At 37.9% G+C, this 24,210-nt stretch overlaps 1 protein-coding gene across 2 annotated transcripts in view; it reads left to right on the top strand.

Annotated features, from left to right (window-relative positions):
• MGAT4D (MGAT4 family member D) overlaps nt 1-24,210 on the top strand; it is a 135,924-nt gene that overhangs the window by 50,483 nt on the left and 61,231 nt on the right. For both annotated transcript variants that reach the window (XM_007496299.3, XM_007496298.3), the window contains exons 5-7: nt 11,104-11,150; nt 12,999-13,112; nt 22,066-22,141. In XM_007496299.3, the coding sequence (XP_007496361.1) occupies nt 11,104-11,150; nt 12,999-13,112; nt 22,066-22,141 (237 nt within the window). The remainder of the gene's footprint in view (nt 1-11,103; nt 11,151-12,998; nt 13,113-22,065; nt 22,142-24,210) is intronic.

The following is a 24,210-nucleotide window of genomic DNA, read 5'->3' as shown; positions in this document are numbered from 1 at the left end:
AGCATTTCTTCTTCCCCAATTTTTCTAAATAGTTTGTGTACTCTCGGAATTGTTCTTTGAATGTTTAGTAAAATTCACTTATTAATCCATTTGACCCTGGGGCCTTTTTTCCTTCTTTTTTAATAAATATATTTTATTTTACCAGTTACAGGTAGTAACAAATTTCTACATAAGTTTTCCAAAATTATATGTTCCAAATTATCTTCCTTTCCTCCTTCTCTCTTCTCCCAGAGCTGGCAAGCAATTCAGTCTGGGTTATACATGTATTATCATGCAAAACATATTTACATATTGATCATTTCTGTCAGAGAATAGTCAGATAAAACAAAAACCCAAATAAATTAAAATGAAAATCACTTGCTTTGATCTGCATTCCAATTCAGCTTTTTTCCTCTGGAGGTGGATAACATTCTTTGTCAAAAGTCCCTCAGAATTGTCCTGGATCGTTGTATTGCTGATAATGGCCAAGTCTCTCATAGTTGTTACTATGTACAATGTTCTCCTGGTTCTGCTTATTTCACTCTGCATCACTTCATGTAGATTTTTCTAGCTCTTTCTGAAATCATCCTGCTCATTGTTTCTTATAGCACAATAGTATTCATTCCATCACTGTCATGTACCACAATTTATTCAGCCATTCCCAAATTGATGGTTACCCTTTCAACTTGCGATTCTTTGCCACCACCAAAAGAGTTGCTATAAATATTTTTGTACAAATCCATCAAAGAGTATGCATTGTTTTATAGCCCTCTGGGCATAGCTCCACATTTCCTGGGGTCTTTTTCTTAGGGAGTTCTTTGATGGTTTGTTCAATTTCTTTTTCTGTAATGGGGTTGTTTAAGGATTATATTTCCTCTTTTGTTAATCTAGGAAGTTATATTTTTCTAAATATTCATCTATTTCACTTAGATTGTTAGATTTATTGGCCATAGTTGGGCAAAATAACTTCAAAAAGCTGCTTTAATTTCTTCTTCATTGGTTGTGATTTTTCCATTTTCATTTTTGATACTGGCAATTTGGTTTTCTTATTTCTTTTTTAATCAAGTTAACCAATGTATTATCAATTTTTTTTTCATAAAGCCAACTCCTTGGACAATTTGGAACTATGCCCAAAGGGCATAGTTGAGCATACCCTCTGATCCAGTAATGCCACTACTGGTTCTGTAGTCCAAAGAGATCATTAAAAAAGAGGAAAGACCTGTTTGTACAAAACTAGAGCAACTCTTTTTGTAATGGCAAAGAATTGGAGATTGAGGGGACATCCACCAATTGGGGAATGATTGAACAAATTGTGGTACATGTTGATGATGGAATACTATTGTGCCATAAGAAATGATAAGCAAGACAATTTCAGAAAAAAAAACTGGAAAGATCTGCTGGAACTGCTACAGAGCTAAATAAGCAGAACTAGGATAACATTGGACACAGTAACAGTAATATCATAGAAAACTTGGCTACTCTCAGAAATGCAATGATCTGGGACAATTATGAAGGACTTATAACGGGAATGCTATTTACCTCCAGAGAAAGAACCATTGGAGTCAGATGATGGGGATCAAAGCATACTATCTTTATCATCAGTTTATTTATTATTTTATTTTGGGGTTTTGCTTTTCTATGAATGTGCTCTTATAATAGTGACCAAGGTGGATGTGTTTTTCATGATAATACATGCTTGGCCCAGATAAAAAAAACAAAAACAGAAAACAATTCCTTGTCTTATTTATTAGTTTAATGCTTTTCTTACTTTCAGTTTTTATTAATTTCTTCCTTGATTTTCAGGATTTCCAATTTTGTGTTTAATTGGGGATTTTTAATTTGTTCTTTTTCTAGTTTTTTTTTTTAAGTTTCATGCCCAATTCATTGATCTGCCCTTTTTTCTAATTTCTTTTTTTTTAATTTCTTTAATTAATTTAGAGTATTTTCCATGGTTACAAGATTCATGTTCTTTCCCTGCCCTCCCCCAAAACTCTTCCCGTAGCTGACAAACAATTCCTCTAGGTTTTACATGTGTCACTAATCAAGACCCACTTCCATTCCATTAACATTTGCACTAGGATGATCATTTAAAGTCTATATCCCCAATCCTATCCCCATTGATCCTTGTGATTGAACAGTTGTTTTTCTTCTGTGTTTCCATTCTCACAGTTCTTCCTCTGAATGTAGATAACATTCTTTCTCATAAGTACCTAAGAATTGTCTTCGATCATTGCATTGCTGCTAGTACAGAAGTCCATAATATTCAGTGTATCTGTCATTGTGTATATTGTTCTCCTGGTTCTGCTCCTTTCACTCTGCATCACTCTGCATCAATTCCTAGAGGTTGTTCCAGTTCACATGGAGTTCCTTGAATTCTTTATTCCTTTCAGCACAATAGTATTCCATCACCAATAGATACCACAATTTGTTTAGCCATTCCCCAAATGAAGGGCATCCCCTCATTTTCCAATTTGTTTGCCACCACAGAGAGCACAGCTATTAATATTTTGGTACAAGTCTTTTTCCTTATGATCTCTTTAGGGTACAAACTGAGTAGTGCTATGGCTAGATCAAAGGATAGACAGTCTTTCAGCACCCTTTGGGCATAGTTCCAAATTGCCATCTGGAATAGTTGAATCAATTCACAACTCCACCAGCAATATATTAATGTCCCAATTTTGCCACATCCCTCCAACTAGGTGTGAGGTGGTATCTCAGAGTTGTTTTGATTTGCTTTTCTCTGATTATAAGAGATTTAGAACACTTTTTCATGTGTTTATTAATAGTTTTGATTTCTTTATCTGAAAATTGCCTGTTCATGTCCCATTTATCAATTGACAAATGGCTTGTTTCTTTGTACAATTGATTTAGTTCTTTATAAATTTGAGTAATTAGACCATTGTCAGAGGTTTTTGTTATGAAGATTTTTTTTTCTCAATTTGTTGCTTCTTTTCTAATTTTGGTTGTATTGGTTTTGTTTATACAAAACCTTTTTAATTTAATGTAATCAAAATTATTTATTTTACATTTTATAATTTTTTCTAACTCTTGCTTGGTCTTAAAAATCTTTCCTTTCCCAAAGATCTGACAAGTATACTATTCTATTTTCTTGATGTAAGCATTTACAGATATGAATCCCCCACCTAAGTACTGCATTTGTTGCATCCCATAAATTTTGATATTCTGTCTCATTGTCATTTTCTTCAATGAAATTGTTGATTGTTTTCATGATTTGTTCTTTGACCCATTCATTCTTTAGGATAAGGTTATTTAATTTCCAATTACTTTTTAGTCTTTCTGCTGCCCTTTGTTGAGCATAATTTTTAGTGCATTATGGTCTGAAAAGTGTGCATTTAACATTTCTTCTTTTCTACATTTGGATGTGAGGTCTTTATGCTCTATTATTTGGTCAGTTTTTGTGAAAGTGCCATGTATCACTGAGGAAAAAAGGTATATTCCTTTCTATTCCCATTCAGTTGTTAGTTGTATAACTTTATCCAGGCATTTTTCTTTCTGCCCCTAAAACTTTAGCTTAATACTCCCTTGATAAAGTCACAAACCTCTTGTCAAACATGCCACCTGCTTTTTTTCAGGTATGATTCATCTCTTGCCAGGAGCCCATTGTTCTGATAGTCATAAGCCATGGCATTACAGAACCAGCTGTTCATCTCCCATATCTTATGTTCTTTCAGTTGGATTACTCATGCTCCCAAGTCTTTTTATTTTTTTCCAAGCCAGAATTCCATAGTCCCTGAAAAGACATCATAGGTATCTTCTGGTTTCTTCATATGTACCTTTGTGAGTCAACTAGCCTGGGCTCAATAATGAAATTCCTTATACCTACTGACACCCCTGAATCCCTCCTGTTGTTTTATGGAGCATGAGTTAGTGCTATTCAATTGATCAACAAAAATTTATTAAGGCTTTCTTATGTTCTAGGTACTCTTCTAGGTACTGGAGGTAAAAAGTCAAGAGTAAAAAAGTTCTTGCCCTCAGAGAGCCTTTGCCCAGTTATGGAAACTGTAAGATCACCTATTAGTACATACAAAATGATATCATGTAGATGATGGTGTTTCTGCTGACTTTTTAAGACATCTCAGGATTCTTACAAATAAGTTCAAGGAAGTAATGCATTCCCAGAGTGGGGGACAGCCATTGAAAAATACATGAGAAAAGGAGAGAAGACATTGTACATAAGAAATAGCAAGAAGGTTAGTTTGCCTGAATTGTAGGGCACATGAAGGGGAGTAATATATGATAAGCATGGAAAGAGAAGTGAGAGTCAGGTTGCTTAGGGATTTCAGTTCCAGAGGAATTTCCATCTGATCTTGGGGATAATAGAGAGCCATTGATTCTTACTGAAGAGGAGACTGGAATGATCAAACCTGTGCTTTAAGAAAATCACTTTGACAACTGTGTGTATGGTAGATTCGAGAGAGGATAGACTGGAAGTAGGAGCATTAATTAGGAAGGCTTTTGCATTTGTCCAGGTGAGAAGTGGAGAGTGTTTAATCTAGGACGGGGGCTATGCAATTGGAGGATGTGGCAGACATTGTAGAAATAGAATTGACAAGATTTGCCAACTGATTGGATGTGTAACATGAAGGATAGTGAGGAACTGAGAATTGTTCCAGGGCAGCAAAATTGGCCAGAGGGATGTTTTGTATTTGGTGTCATGGTGTCTGTGACAAAGAAAAGGAAAATTCAGAAGATAGGTAGACTTGGAGGAGAAAGGGTACTGAGTTTAGTTTGTTTTTACTGGTTTTGACATGCTATTGGACATAAGGTTTAAAACGTCCAAGAAGCTGGTGATCTGGACTGTAGTTTAGGAGGAGTGTGTATTAAGCATGTATTAAACACTGTGTGCCATTCATTGTGCTGGGTGATGGAAATACAAAAAGAAAGTCATTACCCTTGAGGAAGATACATTATAATTGAAGAAGACAATATGTAATAAACTGAGCTGAATAGCAGTGTTGAGGATGTACCCAGACAAGGTAGAAATAGATTGTGGAAAATCAAAGGCTGAGCCAAGTTTAAAGTGAGCATGGTTGGTGTGGCTACTTCATCAAATGGAGGTTCCAGGTTCTTACCAGGAGCTCACCACTCAGAGGAAGAGGCCATAAAGGCAGAGTCTTCACCAGGATGAGAAGGCAACTGGACTAAAAGGGAAGTGTTTTGGAGAGTTATCGACTGAGACATATTTTAAATGATGCATTGATTCATGAGTTTTCAGCAGAAGGTATGGTATTTGAACACATCGAAGCTGAAGAGGTCAGCAAGAGAGTGGAAAGACAAAAGAAGCCAGGACAGGGTCATGAGATACACCCACAATTAGAGAGAGGATCCTAAATTTCTTTAGAAGATCCAGGTGTAAGAATTCATCACCACCATGATGGGATAAGTTGCCTGTACTTAATACTTTTCTGCCTCACTACGTGCTCTCTTAATTCCTTGCCATTTGGCTTCCATCCCCAACATACTATTGAAACACTTTTTCATATGTGACCAATATCTACTCACTAAATGCAGTGGCTTTTTCAGCCTGCCTCTTCCTTGAGTTCTGCCCCATTCCACCACAACTGTTTTGGGAATTTAAAGGAGATTTCATAAAAGAACCCATTGGGATCAATAAATAATACTTAAAACAGTAATCCTTTATTCTAATCTGCTTTAAGTCACATAAAAGAAAGTTCAATTTAACCAGAGACTCTGAGGGATTGGGAACAGGGGCAGAGACAACAAGGAAAATGTATGACTTGGGGGGGGGGGGTTCAGTGAATTGAGAGCCAGGCGGAGAGACAGGAGGTCTTACATTTTAATCTGGTCTCAGACACTTCCTAGCTGTGTGACCCTGGGCAAGTCACTTAACCCCCATTGCCTAGCCCTCCCCACTCTTCTGCCTTGTAATCAATACACAATATTGATTATAAGTTGGAAGGTAAGGGCTTTAAAAAAAAAGAAGAAAATCTATGACTTGGGCAGTCAGAAAAACTTTCAAACCATATCAGAAAAAGGATCCAACGAAGTACTCCAGCCATGGCTATTTCATGATGCAGACAAAAGTGATGGGTCTTACAGGGAGGTGGTCAATTCTCACTAGGGGACGTTTGTTATTTTTCTATCTCTGACATCCCAAGCAGGGAGATGCCAGAGATTGATCTCTGAGGTTTATAATCAGGGGACATTGAGGATCCCAGGTATAGAAGAGTGAGAGAGAGAGAGAGAAGAGTTGAAGACATAGAATATTAATCAGGAAAAGAGGGAAGTATCCAGAACTAAAAAGGCTTGCTGCCAGAGAGGCTCAGTGTGGCTGAAAAAAGTAGATGTTTTGGACCAACTCAGCCCTTCTCTAGTCTTTGAATACTTAACCTGCTTCTTTTCTGGGTACTCTTTAGCTTCAAAGACATCATGTTTGACTGATTCCCCTTTACTCTTCAACTGCTTCCTTTTCCTGACTGTCAGTCAGAGGCACCTTGTTTGAAGCTGGAGTTTTGCTTGCTGTGCTCCTATCCTTCAGCTTCTCTTATTGAATGAGTCACAAAGGTCTGTGATTCTACCTCTGCAATAACTCCTGCAATATTGCCTCTTCCCCCCTGCCTCTACTCTTTTACAGACCTTCATTCCCACCTCCTTACACCAATACCATAGCTGCCTTTTTTCAAACCCCTACCTTCCATCTTAGAATCAATACTGCCTATTGGTTGCAAAGCAGAAGAGTGATAAGGGTGAGGCAATGGGGGTTAAGTGACTTCCCGGGGTTACACAGCTAGAAAGTGCCTAAGGCCAGATTAGAACCCAAGACCTCCCTACTCTAGACCTGTTTCTCAATCCACCAAGCCTCCTAGCTGCCCCCGGACATAACTGTCTAACAGGACTTCTAGCCTCCACTCTTTCTCTCCCTCTACTCCATCCTTTCCACCTCTACCAGAATAATCTTTCCATGTGAATAATCTTTGTCCTGCACACAAATCCTTATTACCTTTGCTAAATATGCCCCAGGGGATATGCCACTATGCCTTTGGCTCATACTCTTCTCTGTGCCTAGAGTGTCTTTCTCTTCTCTTTCCCTGTTGAATTTTGATCTCAACTTTAGAGGTTAACTGGCCCTCATTTTGCTAAGGACAAATGTAAAGCTCAGAAGGTTAAGGCACTTATCCAAGGTCTTATTGGTTGTAGGAACTGGAATTCAAACCTCAGCATCCAGCCTCCAAAGTTACTTCCTATTTCACCTTACCACCTGCTTCCCATAGAAAATCTATAATATCATAACGATTAGGAAACATGTTTCTAAGTGTCCTAATTTTTCAGTGTTGAGTCTTTACTCTAGTGCTGAAATGGTACAGATGTGCCAGAACTTTTTCTTGGACAATGATAGTTCTCTCAAAAGTAACTGAGAATTGAGGGGTAGCCAGAGGGTACCATGTTGCAATACAGAATAGTATTTTTCTGCATAGAGCACAGTATCATATACAGCTGTAGTGCCAAGATCGTGAAACTTTTTAAAATAAATTTTCTTTTTTCATCATGAACTCACGTGAGATTTTTAATTCAGATCAACAAGTTGGAAGCACCAGCTTTTCAGCAGCTCTTCCATCCTTTTTTTTCCCTTTCAGAATATAGTAATGCTATAATCACAATATTTCAAGGCAGATTTTTGCTGAATTGTTTGTCACTTTCTGAATAAGACAAGTTTTCTTTTTCCCTGTTGTACATACTTGGAAACCATGATAAGGAGTGTCATGTCATTTATCCAGTATCTAGCATCTTCCCTTCTGGAGCATGGGAAAAAGGGACTGACTATATTAAATAAATGTTTGAACTTCCTCTCCTGACTTTTATCTGTCCTTGGCATGACCTGGTCTTGTGTGTTCTTGACCTAGGGACTATCTTTGACTCTTCCATCATATATCCTATCAGTTAGTTATTATATCCTGTTCATTTTAATTCTGTAATTCTTCATAGACCCATCCTTTCTTTTCTATCCCAGAGATGGGAGGTCCTTTGTTCAAATTTGGCCCTAGACATTTCCTATCTGTGTGACCCTGGGCAAATTACTTAACTCCATTACCTAGCCCTTACCCTTCTTCTGCCTTGGAACCATTAAACAGTATTTGACTTCAAGATGGAAGGTAAGGAATAAAAAAGAAAAAAAGAAATAATGGCTTATAAGAAGACTGATGGTTTATGGGTCAGATCACTATACTATAAGAATGGATCTATGGGATTCAACCTTATGCTAAAAGTTCTGGATTTTAATCACTTCCTTTACATAGCTACAAAGTACTATCCAAATATCAGCTTTGATTATTCTGAAAGGGTCATGGTGTAGGAATAAGAATACTAAATTTGGTACCATAGGGACTTCATAACTGTATTACTGTAACCTGTCACTTAACTTTTTCTAAATTCAACTTCTTCATCTGTAAAATGGGAATGATAATACCTACTTTATAGCGTTGTTGTTTAGCTCCAATGGGATTATATATATACACACACACACACACACACACACACACATACATATATATATATATTTAAAGTGCTTTCCAGATTTTAAAGCCTTATAAATGTCAACAATAGCAGCAACTATTGGATTTACAGCTTTAATTGGTGCTGCAGTTTATTTGCTAATATAGTCACTAGAATTTCATCATGGCTTTAAATATTTCATATAGATTTTGTCTTTTTTCCTTCTTCATTCCTAAACCTAATTCGTCTTTTTCTTTGAGAATATCATTTTGTGCATTGAAATTACAGTTTTAAAAATAATTTATTCTAAATTGAGCGAGGGATGACATGAATCCTAATTATGTGCCTACCTATACCACTTTAAATTCTAGCATTTAAATTCAAACTAGCAACTGAAGTTTCCATACTGAAATTAATCATTTAATGGCTCCCTCAGGAAGTCTCTTGTGGTAATCTCTAACCTGTCTGTTCCCTGGTCTGCTAAACCTGAACTAAATTCCTAAGTTGTAAGTAGCCCTAGGCAAAGGAGACTCTACTAGGGTTAATTTGTTCATTCATTATTATTCAAGGAAAATCAACATAGCTAGACAACTTTTTCTCATGATTAACTGAAGTGGTGTACAAAGTGAAGATATTGGTGATGATCTTTTTTATTTTTTCAAAAAATTAGCATACCATACATTATTTAAATATATGTTGTCTCCTTTAGGCCATCACTCTTGGATACCACATATATATTTTAAAGATGCTGTCATGCTTAGAACACCTTTGGGACGGTTCTTTTGGTATTTCTTTCAGCATCCTAAGCTCATTTGAAATGTTCCTCCAATTCTAGAATATTCAGAGGTGAAAGGGACCTCAAAGACCATTTAGTCCAGCCAATAGCTGGCCAAGAATATTCTGTATAAAACCTCTAGTAATTGGTCATCAACTCTCCTAAGGTTTGGAGATTTCCATTAATGGGAAAATCACTACATTTTCAATAGCTTTTCTTGACATAGATTCACACAATTAGTGATTTTGCGCAGGAAGTAGCCTTACCACTCAACTAGTCTATTGCCTTCTTCATTTTATAGGTGAAGAAACAAGGATGTAGGGAAATTAAATAACTTGCCCAGAGTCACTTAAGCATTATGTAGTGTAGGTAGGATTTGAACCCAGATCTTATGATTCCAAATCTAGTGTGCTTTCCAGTATACCACATTGCCTAATGTTGAACTAAAATCTGCCTTCCTTTCGTGCTTGTCCTGCATTACTCTCTCTTCTCTCTAAGACTAAGTAAAACAAATTTGATGTCCCTTACAATTGCTCCAATGTACACCTCTAAAATCTTCTTCTTCAGATTAGGCATTAGAAAATTCTTTCAATAGATACTAATATGACCTTCCAAAGATATGGTGTACAGAACTGGATATAGCAGTCCCAACAACCTACTGAACAGGACTGTCATCACATACCTTCCTTGTTGTGGGTAGTGCATGTGAACTGTATCTTTGTAAATGTATCTTACTCCAACAGTAGCCTTTTTGGTTACCAAATTGCACCATTAGATATATGCCATTTTCCTTTATGGCAAATTTCCATCCTTTGAGGGTAGATTTGAATTTTGAAAATAGCTAAATGTCATTCAGAACTAATTTTGTTGGCTAAGCTGAGTGATCAAGCCAAAGTCTTCTATTTTGGTCAGAAAACGAGACAAAATGAACATAAAGTCACAACTATGATTTTTAGTCATCCACTTATTCATTTGCTTCCATATTTTGTTTATGGTTGTTAAATAGACTCTATTAGAAACAGCAGCAAAAATTGGGAAAAGACTAGGGTCTTCAAGAGGGATCACAGTGAAAGGGCAGTACTTGGTTGGGTGCATAAGTTTGGAATATTTGTTTTAAAAACTGAAAAAATTCAGGTAAAATGAGGTGTGTGGATGTTGTTATCCACCAAGGGATACCCAGTCTCCTTTAGCTAAGTAAGGCAGATTTGGCCTTACTGCACTAGGGCCAGAGAGCAAACCAGTCTTCAAAACTTCTTTCTGTAACAGAAACAGGTTTTTAGTTAAACAAAAAGATAAGGAAGGGAGGATTTAGGAATGAGAATGCCCTAATATCTAAAGTCTTTTACTTTCCTCTTCCCCCTATGGCCATTGCATCTTTGTGGAGTCTTTGTGATCTTGATGCTTCCTAACCCTCTCTGCTTCTGGCTAAATATTCCCAAACCCTCTCTATGCTACCTGATACTAAAATCCTCCCCTGTTATTAGTTTTCAAGATGGATAAGGATGAACTCAAGGTGACTGAGTTCACCCCGGGTAGACCAGGTCTGAGGTGAACACCTCATCCCTCACACAACAATGGACTTAAACTCTTAATTGTATAATTCTATCTCAATAAAACTTAATTTGGTTTTCAGGCCATTCTCCACTGGCCCATAAGAGAGGCTACATAAAGGGAATGGCCATTCCATTAGAATTGCAGATTGTAAATCCACAGAAAATAAGGAAATTGTGGCATCAAGAAGTAAAGTTCCAAGAAATGAGAAGATACATCAATCTCCTCTACCTAAATTCTATTTGCAGTTGGTGAAAATATGGACTTGCTCAAAATAATGAGGCCCAGTTTAATTCGAGCAAACTCTTTGTTTCCTTGTTCATTAGATTGATGAAGCTTACGTTAATACTCTTGCACAAAAGATCAAAAATAAGTAAGTATTTTATGTAAGTATGTATTATGAAATTAATCACCTTTCCATTTTATCCTCCTTACTTCTCACCTTTTTACAGCTTTTTACTCTTTCAAATCTTTTTCTGCTAGTGATTTGGTATCTGTGGGTATAATGAGCTGTGTGTTCTGGTCCAAGAGCAGGGATGGTTATCCCTTGTAGATGAGTGGTTTTGTCCATTTCTCAGAGGGCCTTTCTTTATCTGAAGCTCCGCTTTTGCTGCTTTCTATTCATTCAGTTTGATGAGCATTTGTGAAGTATTTGGGGGACAGGAAGGACATTGACTGGAAGGAACAGGAAAGATTTCCTATACCAGGTGACACTGGTTTAATAGTGCCTTGAAGGACATTAGGGTTTTTATGAGGTGGAGTTGATCAAGGGAATACACGGGGATAGAGGTGGGAGATTGTATTAAAGGAACAAGAACCAGGAGGCCAGTTTGACTGGAATGAAGAGCCTATGAGAGAGAATAATGTGAAATCAACTTTGAAAGGGAAACTGAAGCCAAATTATGAAGGACTTTAAATGCCAGAGGAGTTTGTATATTATTTCCTGGAGACGATAGACAGCAACTGGAGTTTCTTAAAAGCAGATGGTGACATAGATCAATACTTAAGACTTACTGATATGTTTTTATTTAATTTTTTTCAGTTAATAAAAATCTTTTCTTTCTGCCCTACGTCCCATTCCTACCCTACCACTATCATCTTATAAAAAGTTTAAAAACAAAATCTTTTAACAAATATACATAGGCACTGAGAGACCACAGGAATGGTGAAGGCAGCCATTGAGTAGTCATTTGATATCCCCCTTACTTGAGGCAATGGTAGTATTAGTATGATCACTGTTCCCAGAGCAAAAAGTAGAAAGTAGAGGAAGGGGAGGAGGAGGGGCTGAAATCCAGTTTCTTACAGAATCACAGATGGAGAAGACCTTTGAGGCCATATAGTCCAACCTACAACAAGAAAAAGAACCCTTATTAGCATGCCCAAAAAGTGGTCACCTAACCTTTTTCTTCAAGACCTTCAGTGAGGGGGAGCTTAGTGCTTTATGAAATAGTTCATTTCACTTTTGTCAAGCATTAATCATCAGAAAGATTATCATTAAAAGCAAGTCAAGAAATTAACTGTTCCAGCAAATGTCCAGATATTTAAAGTCTCTCATCATATCTGAATCACAACTTAGTGCCAAGCTTATGTGGGATTTCCCAAATGCATCTGTCCTCTCCTTCTGCCTGGGTAGTCTCTATCTCATTCTGATGACAATTTCACTTTTCTTTCTTGCATTGATCTTTGCCCAATGGCTTTCCCTTGATGGTTCCTGGATTTTCTGATGAGTATATTTTAGTGTAGAATCTTTCCCCCAACCCCAACCCCTCTGCTTCCTCTCCCATCTTTGTTTCTTGTGAATAAGATATTATAGTAAAGGAATTCCATGAAGTCTCAGAGATTGTGAGATCACATTTGTCTCTGTAGTTCATCTTGCTCATTATCCATACCCTGTCTACCAGATTAAATACCTTGTGTTAATTTTGACTTAAAAGGAACTGGATGAAAATAGCATATAACCATTTTCAGGGATGTTTTGTAAGTATCCCAAGGAATCTACCACTAAATACTTTCTTAATAAAACTCCCTGAATTCATTTTATACTGTTGATAGTTATCCTACTTAGTAGCTATCTTTTATATTCTTTTGATAGCTTGAAGTGAAATCTGACTAATTTCATAGGGAAATTATGTATGTTGAGGGAGGAGGCACGTATTGTTTTTGTTCTTGTTTTGGGCAATACAGTAATCCATGTCAATCTACTATTTGTTTTTGTTTGCAGATTTCCCCAAAAAGTGAATTCTGGAGTCTTGGAGATGATTTCACCACCAGCCTTTTATTATCCATCTTTTTTAGACCTCAAGTTAATGTTTGGGGACTCAGAAAAAAGAGTGAGGTATGACAATCTGGACAACAGTGTGTTTAACTTGGTAGTGATTCGTTTTGTAAAACATTTACTAGTATTGTTTGAGAATCTGCATCCAAGTAGTACACTTCAAGCTTTGTTAATATTTTGGTATACTTAAAATGAACTTCCCAAGAAAAGCCTGGATCTAGTGGGGAAATCTTGGGGCTCTGTTTGGGAGGACCTGCATTTTACTTGTAAGAATCGAACTAAATTAGCTGTGCTACTTTAAGAAAGTCACTCAGGCTCTCTGAGACAGTTTATTTAACCTTTCAAATGAGTATACAAATACTTACGTCAAAAGGGTGTTGGTAGAATCACTGGAGGTAATGAACCTGAAAAGAGCTTTCACAAATTAAAAGGTCTTTTGAGCTTTGTAGCTGTGTTTCTGTTATTATGAATATCATAGAGGAAGTATTATAAAAATACTACAATGTTGGTTCCTTCCTTACGAGCATTTTTTTTAAATCCTTACCTTCCATATTGGAATCAGTACTGTGTATTGGTTCCAAGGCAGAAGAGTGGTAAGGGCTAGTGTAACGGAGAAGGTTTGTGGGTGGTAAAAGAAACAGGATCTAGGAGGGACAGCTGTTGTTTAAGGTTGGCTCAGAGAGAGGAGAAGGGGTTTGAAGAATTTCCCCCTTCCGCCTTCCCTCCCCAGCTATGGCTGCTCTCACAGATTGGCTCTTGTCCCCCTCCACTACTAGAGCCTAAAATGTTTCTTCTCAGGAAGATGTCCTTCCCCCTTTAAGCTGTTCCACACACACTTGATTCAAATTTGGGAAAGGATAACCACTTTAATGTAAACTAATTCAATAAAGGCAATACAAAGAAAAATGGCTGGCATAGAAAAGAATGGGAAAGGAAAATGGGGAAAGGGGATCCCTTTCTCTAACTACCCCCTTTCCTCCCTCCTCGAGTTTGGGGGAACTCAGGCTTTGGCAGCCTGAGCCCCCTGAGGAATAGTCAGGTTGACTGACGCAGGGTTTGGCCCCCTGGCCACGGTTCAGATCCAGGGCACCAGGAGCTCTGAAGTAAAGTTTTGACAAAGGCTCAAAATGTCTCCTTCAAATCTAGGCAATGAAGGTCAAGTGACTTGCCCAGGGTCACACAGCTGGGAAGTATATGAAGTCAGATTTGAACCTAGGACCTCCTGTCTCTAGGTCTGGCTCTCAATCCACTGAGCTACCCAGCTGCCCCCCAGAGCATTTTTTTTTGAGAGCAAGAATAGGCAAGATTTCTCCTTGAAGCTTATAGTTCTGTCTGGTTTGGGTTTCAAAGTAGCTCTAGTGTGTCAGACAGTGGATACTTGTTATAGACATGCAGTAATGATTGCAGAATCCTAGAGCTGCAGAGGCCATCTTATCTACTCTTTCCCTGAACAAGAACATTCCCTATAATATACTGTATGCAGCATTGTACATCTCAGCTTTAAGACCAGCGGTGAGAAGGGAATCTGCTTTTTTCCTCAGGCAGTCTATTCCACTTTCAGACATGCTTTATTATTAGGAAGTTTTTCTTTACATTGAGCTTAAATCCTCCTTCCAACAATGTCTCCTCATTACCAGTAGTTACTGTTCTGTAGACCAGTAGAGAAAATTCCTGGGGATGAAGAGTGGGAAAGGATTCTTGAGACTAGAAAGTCCAACTGTTTCAATTTTTAGATGAGGAAACAAGAGGCCCCTAGATGTTAAGTGATTTCCTCAAGATCACACAGATAGCAAGTGACAAAACTAGGATTCTAACCCAGGGCTTCTGACATAAAATCTCTCACCCTTTCCATTGTAAAATGCTGCCTTCTCAGGTTTACTTTTCAATTTGACAGCCCATCAGATATTTAAAGGCAAGTATCATCATTTCTCCCCATACACCCACACAGAGATTAGACTTCCCCAGTTCCTTCTGTGGGGTGAAATTTTGGGACCTTTCATTATTCTGGATACTTTTCCTTTGGAAATACAGAGCCCAGAACTCAACACAATATATTCTAGGGGTGATCTGACCAAAATAGAGTACCATGGGACCATTGTCTTTGTCTTTCTCATCATTATACCTCTACTAATTCTCCCTAAGTTTCCATTAGCTTTTTGGGGGATTCCTTTAATTCAGCTTGAAGTTCACTAATACTCTTAGAGATTTTTCAGAAGAACTGTTTTCTAGCTGTGCCTGCCCCATTTTGTACTCATGAAGCTGATTTTTTTTTAAATCCTTATGTAAGATTTTTATATTTATCTATCAAATTTCATCATTGTCCAGATTAAAGTCAATGGTCTAGTACTGAACCCTTTTTGGATATTGATCCTGTCATCCGTTATATTAGTTAATCTCAGCTTTATGCCACCTTGTTACTTAAGTTGATGATTCAATATTAACTATGTAGTACAAGGCTGACAGTTTCCCTGGAGAACACCATGAGACACTTTCTTCAAAGTTGATGTTATGCTATTATTTTTTTAAATCCTTACCTTCCATCTTAGAATCAACACATGTATTAGTTCCAAGGCAAAAGAGTGGTATCAGGTAGGCAATTGGGTTAAGTGATTTTTGTCCAGGTCACACAGCTAGGAAGTATCTGAGGTTAGATTTGAACCCAGGACCTTCTATTTCTGGGCCTGATTTTTAAGCCACCTAGCTTCCCCTGAAGCTATTATTGACAAATCATTGGGTCTGGCCATTCATTCAGTATCATTCCTACTGCAAAGATAGCAAAGAGACTTTGTAAAATACTTTGCTAAAATCTGAGTGTAAACTATAGATATCAGCCTATTTCTAGTCTACTACTCTGTTTTCCTTATCAGAAAAAGAAGTTAGTTTCCTGTGAAAACTGGCATGACTTGTTCTTGATGAAGCCATGTTGACTTTTTGTAATTCCTGATTCCTTTTTTGTTATTCACTAACCATTCTTTAATAATACATTTCAGAATTTTATCAAGAGTAGAAATCAAGCTCACTGGTATACAGTTTGTGGACTCTACTCCCCTCCCTTTTTAAAATTAGAATCTGTGCCCTTCTCCTCATGTGACATATCTCCTCTTCTCTATGATCTTGAGTTTCAATTCCCTATTCCCCACTTTTATTCTGTTCTTTCTAGTCCAAAGGTTATTCCCCTTGACAAAAGCACATAAGAGTTGAGTGGTTCTGGGTTTGTTCTTGATATCATCCTTTGTTGTTCTAACTACTCTGGGTAGCGGTCCTATCACTTCCTTTTACCTTCTTCCCCAATTTAGCTAAAAAAAAAGTTGCTATTTTTTCATCCTTGTTATTCCTAGACAGCTTTAGCTCATTCTAAATTGTAGAGATCTCAATGCTATTCTTACAGTAGTATTCCTCATTTTTTATTCATCTTATCTACCTTTTCCTTTCCTCTTCTTTGTGAATCTCTTAAAGATCTCAGTTCATCTATGAACTCTCAGTGTATCCTCTGTCTCTTTAGTCAGCTCTCCTTTTTTCCTCCTCCTGGATAGGAATTGTTTCTCTTTGTGCCTATAGAATTTCTTTCTTGGATTATCCATCTCTTGGGCTGATTGTCTCTGCAGTTGAAATACCTGGCATCTTACCTATTCTTTCTCTGAACCTATTGAAACCTTCTTTCCCATGGTACATGTTAAACTGCTACTGGCTTTCTTCTTCATTATTATCACAGGTTCTCAAAGGGTCGGGGAGTGGTCACTTTTCCCCAAGATTTCCACCATTTCTGCTTCAGCAACCTGTTTCTTCTGCTTGGGTTTTTCCACAAGATGGTCACAGAGAAGAAATTCTAATAGTTTCTCCTATCCCTCGTTTCAGTCGATTTATTCTCCAAAGCCATTTTAAAGTTTTGTACTGATTGAGAGTCGCCAGTTTTTTAGCTAACTGAAAATGAAGTGAAATTGCTCTTAGTCTCCAAGTCAGTTTAACTAGTTTTTGATCCGCTCCTACTCTAGTTCATTAAATGGTAGGTGTTGTGGGGAATATGCATGAATTGCACAACAATGCAACAATGCCCTTGCCTCAGGAAGTTGTCTCGTCAGGAGAATAAAACTTTTGTTCGTGAAACTAAAAAGACAACCACAGTAATAATGTACACTAAATCAGATAGCTTTGTATAATCAGCTAAATGGCATAAGATGCAACTTGACATAATGAGTAGAAGCCTAGCCTTGAAGCCAAGATTCAGGGTTCAAGTGATGATGCCTCTGGCGCCTGTTGGCTGTGGGACCAAGGACAGGTCACTTAACTACACAAGATTAACTACACTTAACTACACTAGAACTATAAATTGCAGAGAAGGTACCTATACATAATGACACAAGAATCCCTTCCCCAAGGAGTTTATGGTCTCGGTGTCACAATCACAGGTCAAATTCCTATCCCTACATCTGGTAAAATGTATCAAGTCATAGAAGTGACCTTATGATGAGGATGTTAAAATTAATTGTGATTGGATTCTGAATAATATCTTAATTAGGTGGTCACCAGGAATTTAATTTCTAAATCCCAAAATGAATGACTAAAGTAAATGAAATTTATGGTACTTTTATTTACAATATTTACAATAAAAGGAAGATATTAAGGAATGAAGGGGGGAGAGGGAGAGAGAGAGAGAGAGAGAGAGAGAGAGAGAGAGAGAGAGAGAGAGAGAGAGAGAGAGAGAGAGAGAGAGAGAGAGAGAGAGAGAGAGAGAAACAGAAACTCTGGCTTCTTCTGATACCAGTTAGAATCTCTAAGCTCCAGCCAGGGGAAGAAAGTCTCAAGAAGATGGGCCTTACCTGAAGGCTTCATGCCTCCAGAAAGGTGGGGTCACTATATCAGTTAGAATTTCTAAGTCCTAGCCAGGGGAAGAGAAAACCAAGTCCACTAAATCAGCCTTTCACATAATCAATGGTGACAGTCTAAAAAAGAAGTCTCGTTGTAGGTCTTCCAGTCGCTTCTCCATCCTTCACTCTAAGTCTGGGTTACTGACTGTCCTCTTCAGTCTTTTTTTCCTCTATTTAAAGACCTTTTTCTCTTGTGTCACCTCCTCTAAATTTTCACATCTACCAATCACAGCAGACCATTTTCTCTAGGATTGCCCATTCTTTAGTTCTCACCTTCTTTGGTTAGATTTTCTCCAGGACTGTCTATTCTTTAGTTCTCACCTTCTTTGGTTAGATTTTCTCCAGGACTGTCTATTCTTTAGTTCTTACCTTCTTTAATTAGATTTTATCTTTTTGGGTTACTTAAATCCTCTTTTGTTAAGTTCACCTTTTGTAGTTACTTAACACCTTTTTGTAGTTAAAATCTAAAAATAGACTGTAGCTTACAATTCTAGCTTCACTATAACGGAAGAGCTAAGTACCTTCATTGTTACAATCAGGAGATTACAATTTTATTTTCACAATAAAGAAAGAGCTAAGTATCTTCATTGTTACAATCAGGAGATAGCTAAATCCAGTCTTCACAAGGATGAGAATCAGGAGTTGGTGGGGAAAACCCATTTAATTTCCCTTTTGGAGAGCATACTAAACAGTTCATTACATGCAGAACAAAATGATCTTTTAAATTGTCATTAAAAACACTACATGAATAGAAACCCATTGTATTACCAATGTATGATTTGAATGAATGAAAAAATTTATTAAGGGATTACTGGGCATCAAACACTAGGGATACAAATAGAAAAAACCAAGCTATCCCCTGCTCTTAAGGGGCTCATCCTGTAATTAGGGAAGACCCATATATTTGATCACTTAATTCTCTGGGCCCAAGTTTCCTTAACACTAAAAATGAGAGAGTTGGACTAGATTACCCCTTAGGTTTCTTCTAGCTCTACATTGACAGCCCATGGATTCTCAAAATGATTAAAATATTAACAATACTCATAAAACCATAAAATCATAGATTTGGAACTAGAAGGACCTTCATGGGTCATCTAGTCTCAACCCACCATCCCAGTTCATGGATGAGGTGATTGAGGCTTAGGGAGGCTGAATGATTTGCCCAAGATCATACAAATAGTAAGCATCAGAGGTGGTATTTGAACCCAGGACCCCAACTTTTTTTCCACTATATCACATCTGAAATCATTCTGCTTCTTCTGAATTAAATAATGATATTGTTCCTGGCCAGCATTAACTATAAATCAGACAATGTACTTTAATTTTAATATAATGTTACTTTCATTACTAAGTGACTTTTCTGTGCCTTTGTTAGTGCCTGCTTTTACCATGGCTATAGATTTTTTTCAAACCCTTATCTTCCTTCTTGGAGTCAATACTGTGTATTGGTTCCAAGGCAGAAGAGTGGTAAGGGCGAGGCAATGGGGGTTAAGTGACTTGCCCAGTGTCACACAGTTGGGAAGTGTCTGAAACAAGATTCAAATCTAGGACCTTCTGTCTCTAGGCCAGGCTCTCAATCCACTGAGCCACCCAGCTGCCCCCTACCATGGCTATAGATTTTAATGTAGTGGTAGACCACTGAAGTGGGCAAAGATACCCTTAAGACTTCTTGAGGAGAGAGGACAGAGAGATGGCTCAGTGGACAGAGAGCCAGACATAGAGATGAGAAGTCTTGGGTTCAAATGTGACCCCAGACAAGTCACTTCACCCCCAATTGCCTCATCCTTATCACTCTTCTGCCTTAGATACACACAATACACCCTATTAATTCTGAGAAGGAAGGAAAGCATTTTAAAAAAATTTTAAGGGGGAAATCAGATGGCTCCATGTATTGAGAACCAGACCTAGAGACAGATGGTCTTGGATTCAGATCTGCACTCAGATACTTCCTAGCGAGGTGGGCAAATCACTTAACCCAAATTGCCTAACCCTTACTGCTCTTCTTCCTTGAAACCAATACTTAATGTTGATTCTGGGACAAAAGGACAACTTGGCCCTCCCATTTTCATCAGTATGCAAATCATATTTGGCTGGAATGCAGCCAGGATTGCCAAAGTAAATCTTTGACCAGTCTGAGTGCTTTTCAGTTGTACTAAGAATAGAATGCCATGCTTTACTCCTTTAAATGAGTATTTTTTCATTTAGCAATTAGCTATACCTATTCGAATCATTATTTATTAATTTGTTTTAGTTTGGGAATAAACTAGTTTAAGTCATTGACACAACTATGTCAAGTAGAAAAAAAGAAACGGGTTTTTCTCCCTAGTGTTTTTTGAACCAAAAGAGATATTTTCCCTCAGTCACCTAAAGATGTCCAGATTATCAATAATATCATAAAATTGTGATCCACTTTTATGATCCACTTTTTTATGATCATAAAAATATGAGTCCACTGCAAATAACTTAATACTGTCATTTTATGTACATTCTCTGTTTTTTCATGTGAGAATAACTATAAGTTATATGATCCCTCAGAAGGCATTGGGTGGCTCAAACCCCAAGAAGTAGTAATCAATCTAGAAAGAATCCATAATAATTTGAAGCCCAACTGGCATCATTGTTGTTAAAGTGGCAGGAAACTATGGGAATTCATTTATTCACTGCAAAGATATTTGTCAAATGCTCCATGCCAAATGCTTGGGGAACTGAGAAATGGCAAAGCAGTAGGTAGAGGGCCAACAGCAAAAAGGATGAGCACCAGGGTAAAGGTGTGACAGATTCTTGAATTGGAGACAAACCCTGTATATCTAGAATTACATCTTCCTGAATGTGGGAAGAGGGAGGAGTTGGGTATGTTCCTGAAAGAAGGTCACACATCATGGACATGAAACAAGGAGAGCAGCTTCCATCCACCAGCAACTGGTAAAGTTACAGCCTCTAGCTCCATTGGCCAAGACCAAGCTGGTCATTGCATTTATTTCTTTATCATCTTATTTATGCACAATGATTCACTTGTGTTGATACATTATAAGTAGAAATTGGACCATAAGAAACACTATATCATCCTTCCTCCATCCCCCACCCCAACACCCCTTGACCATCCTTCTACCTTGGTAGAAAAGGATTTTAAATTTGTGTCCTATCTTCTGACCTGCTTTGGCATATGTTCTGTGTGATCGGGTAATTCATTTTTAATGCCTCTGAAACCCTTATTAGGAAGGGCAGATATCTGTAAAAATTGTGGAATTTATGTTGGTTGAGAAACTTGTTCTACTTATTGATGGATCTTCTTGACTCCCTTTAAATCCTTCCATGCCAAGGTGCCACTTAAGTATCTCTTTTAAGCGTGACATATTGCTGCAGATGGCATAGAAAGAACTATCCCTGGGAAGAGGTGTATGCACATCTATGATAGCCCTAGGAGTCTATGCTGGGGGGCATCTTTTATATGGACTCATAAGATGTCCTAGAGATGAGAGGTGCTGGATTCAAATCTGACTTAAGACATTTCCTAGCTGTTTGACCCTGGGAAAGTCACTTAACCTCACCATTGCCTAGCCCACACCACTTCTACTTTGGAACCAACACACAGGATTGATTCTAAGATGAAAAGTAGAGATTTGTTTGTTTGTTTGTTTGTTTGTTTTAATAAAATGTGTACAGGCTGACAATCTGTAGAGAATTGGGCAGAGAGTAGCATTGAAGAAAGCTTTTTTACTTTTTACTTCAGGTGACAGCTTTCTTCTTCTTTATCTACCACACAAATATAGGAAAACTTTTTTCCCCTGCTATCTAAAAACTGCACTAGTAGGAGGAGAATCCAAATGATACTGACCTAAATTTGTTACTCCTAATAAATTAGAAGAAGCTTAAGAGCAAATGACATAACAAATTAGAAGTTAGGAGGACTCCAGCTCAGTGCTTCAAAGTTCCCTCATTTTTATGGTGGTCACTTAGCAAAGTAAAGACAGCATCCCTTAGCACCCAAAGGTGCTAGCTGGCTCCACTTTATCTGGGGAGCACTTTCTGATAGTAAGCACACTGAAAGGTTTTATCAGGTCTTCTGATCCCCTCATTGTTTTGAATACATCATACCTTTGAACAATAATGGACAAATATTAATGGCAGATTTTATTGCTAACCTTTAGGTGGAGGACCAAACAAAACCTGGATTATAGCTTCTTGATGCTGTATGCCCAAGATAAGGGCAAGTTTTACCTGCAGGTAAGGTGATATTCTAAATAGTTCTAACTATGACATTCAGGTGAACAGAAGGATATCAAGCAGCTGCTCTGTGCATTGTGCTGGAGGTGTGGATGAGATAAAGATAAAATAGTATCATTATTATAGGAAATACAGTATCATAAATGCATAAGAGGAATACAAAGAAAATGAAGCTGTGGAGGACCTGGGAAACTTTAATGGAGGGAGCAACCCTGTGGCCTGCCACTGGGATGGCACAGTATATCAGTAGGCAACAATAGAGGGAGGATATTCTGGATATAAAGAATGGTGGGAGGAAGTATTCAGAGTGAAGAAAGTGTGAGCTATGTACAGGGACCACCCACTTTTTTTCTGCATAAGATATAGCTAGAAAGGAAGGTTGTTAGGTTCTAGAGTCCTGTTTGTTTTGCTGTAGCAATGGGGTTTCTGATAATTTTTTTTCCATTTATAGTTTATTGATTTTTTGTTTATCACTTATCATTTTTTCATTTTTATTTTGATAATTCAATTTTTCTTTTTATTCAAGATAAATAACAATTTATCAATAACTTGTCTTTTAAAAAACACTTCACTGATCATTTCTGTCATCTTCTGTATCCTGTTTTATCTATTTCTCCCCTAATTGTCAATATTTTGTTTCTTGTATTTGGTTGGTATTTGAACATTGTGGTTTTCATACATGGAAACAAATAGACTTACCCTTGAAATTGGAGCTGCTTTTAGCTCAGAAAATGAAATTGGCAAGCCTCATTCTTCCATTCCAGTAGAATGGAGCAGCTCTTTCAAGTTTTCCTTGGGTATCCATCCATATGACTTTTGAGGCAGAAAGGCCATACTACCTACCCCTTGTCAACCCATAGCTAGGGATTGCATGTTGGTGTGATTCTCTGCCATTTTTGACAGTATAGCCCCCAGGTGGATTGAAAGCAGAAGCCTGGAGACCTAACTTCAAATCATCTACATTATTCAGTTCCTATTGTGTGCAGAACACTGCCAAGGATAGGGGCTTAGTGAAGCCAAGCTCAAATATGATTCTACCAATGCAGATTGCAACCCTCTTAACAATTTAGTAGTCACTACTTTGAAAACTGCTGCATCTGTAGAATTCATCTCTTTACAACCAACATACCTAAGAATGTTTGAGCCAGGGGGACCAAGGAAGACTTCAGTGAAGAAGTGTCACCTGGATATAGCCTTGGAGGTAAAGAAGCCACAGATTGTGGGAGCCTAGATTCTTCCACAGCTGTGGGGCTCAGTGGATAGAATACTGGTCCTGATGTCAGGAAGATGCTTGCTAGCTGTCACTGGATCTCTGTCTTAATCCACTGGAGAAGGAAATGGCAAACCACTCTAGTATCTTTGTCAAGAAAACCCCAGGGACACTACGATCCATTGAGTCCCAAAAAGCTGGACACAACTGAACAGCAGTCCTACTTTTGGGCAATCCTACTTTTTTCTCATCTTGGGAAGTTTTTCCTCTCATAAAGTCTAAATCTCTCTCCTTGAAACCTGTTCCCTTTAGTTTTACCCTGTGAAGCCAAGCCAAGAATAAGTTTTAATCCTTCTTCCAAGCCATGGTACCTGAAAATAGTTGTCACGTCTTCCTGGGTCTTCAACAGCTCTTTAGTGGGTATGAGTTGGAGGTGTTCCACCACTCTGGTTATCCTCCTTTGGATTCTGTTCGACTTACTGACTAGAATTCCAAGATGTGCCACCTAGAACAAAGGACTGCATTCAAGATTTCAGGCCTCAGGGCAATAGGGCTAACACTCTTCCTCTCTTCCTTGATTCATAATAGCCCATGATTGCCTTAATTTTCACAGTTGAATGCATGTCAAGTTAGCACTTCAATAACCCTTGCTCACCTCCCCTGGATCTTTTTTTTTTTTGAGTCTTTATTTAGGTTTATTTCTATTGTCATGCAAACACACTTCCATATTGGTCATTGTTGTAAGAGCACACTCACACATAACCAAAATCCCCCAATAAAACCATAAATACACTGATGTGAAAGACCACTCCAAAGGCCCAGGAATCTCTTGTGCAGAAAACCGTCCTGGGGCCTGCCC

Source organism: Monodelphis domestica, chromosome 6, assembly GCF_027887165.1.
Source record: "Monodelphis domestica isolate mMonDom1 chromosome 6, mMonDom1.pri, whole genome shotgun sequence".
Classification (NCBI taxonomy): domain Eukaryota; kingdom Metazoa; phylum Chordata; class Mammalia; order Didelphimorphia; family Didelphidae; genus Monodelphis; species Monodelphis domestica.
Note: the sequence above shows the minus strand (reverse complement) of the source record. Positions and strands in the feature narration are given on the sequence as shown.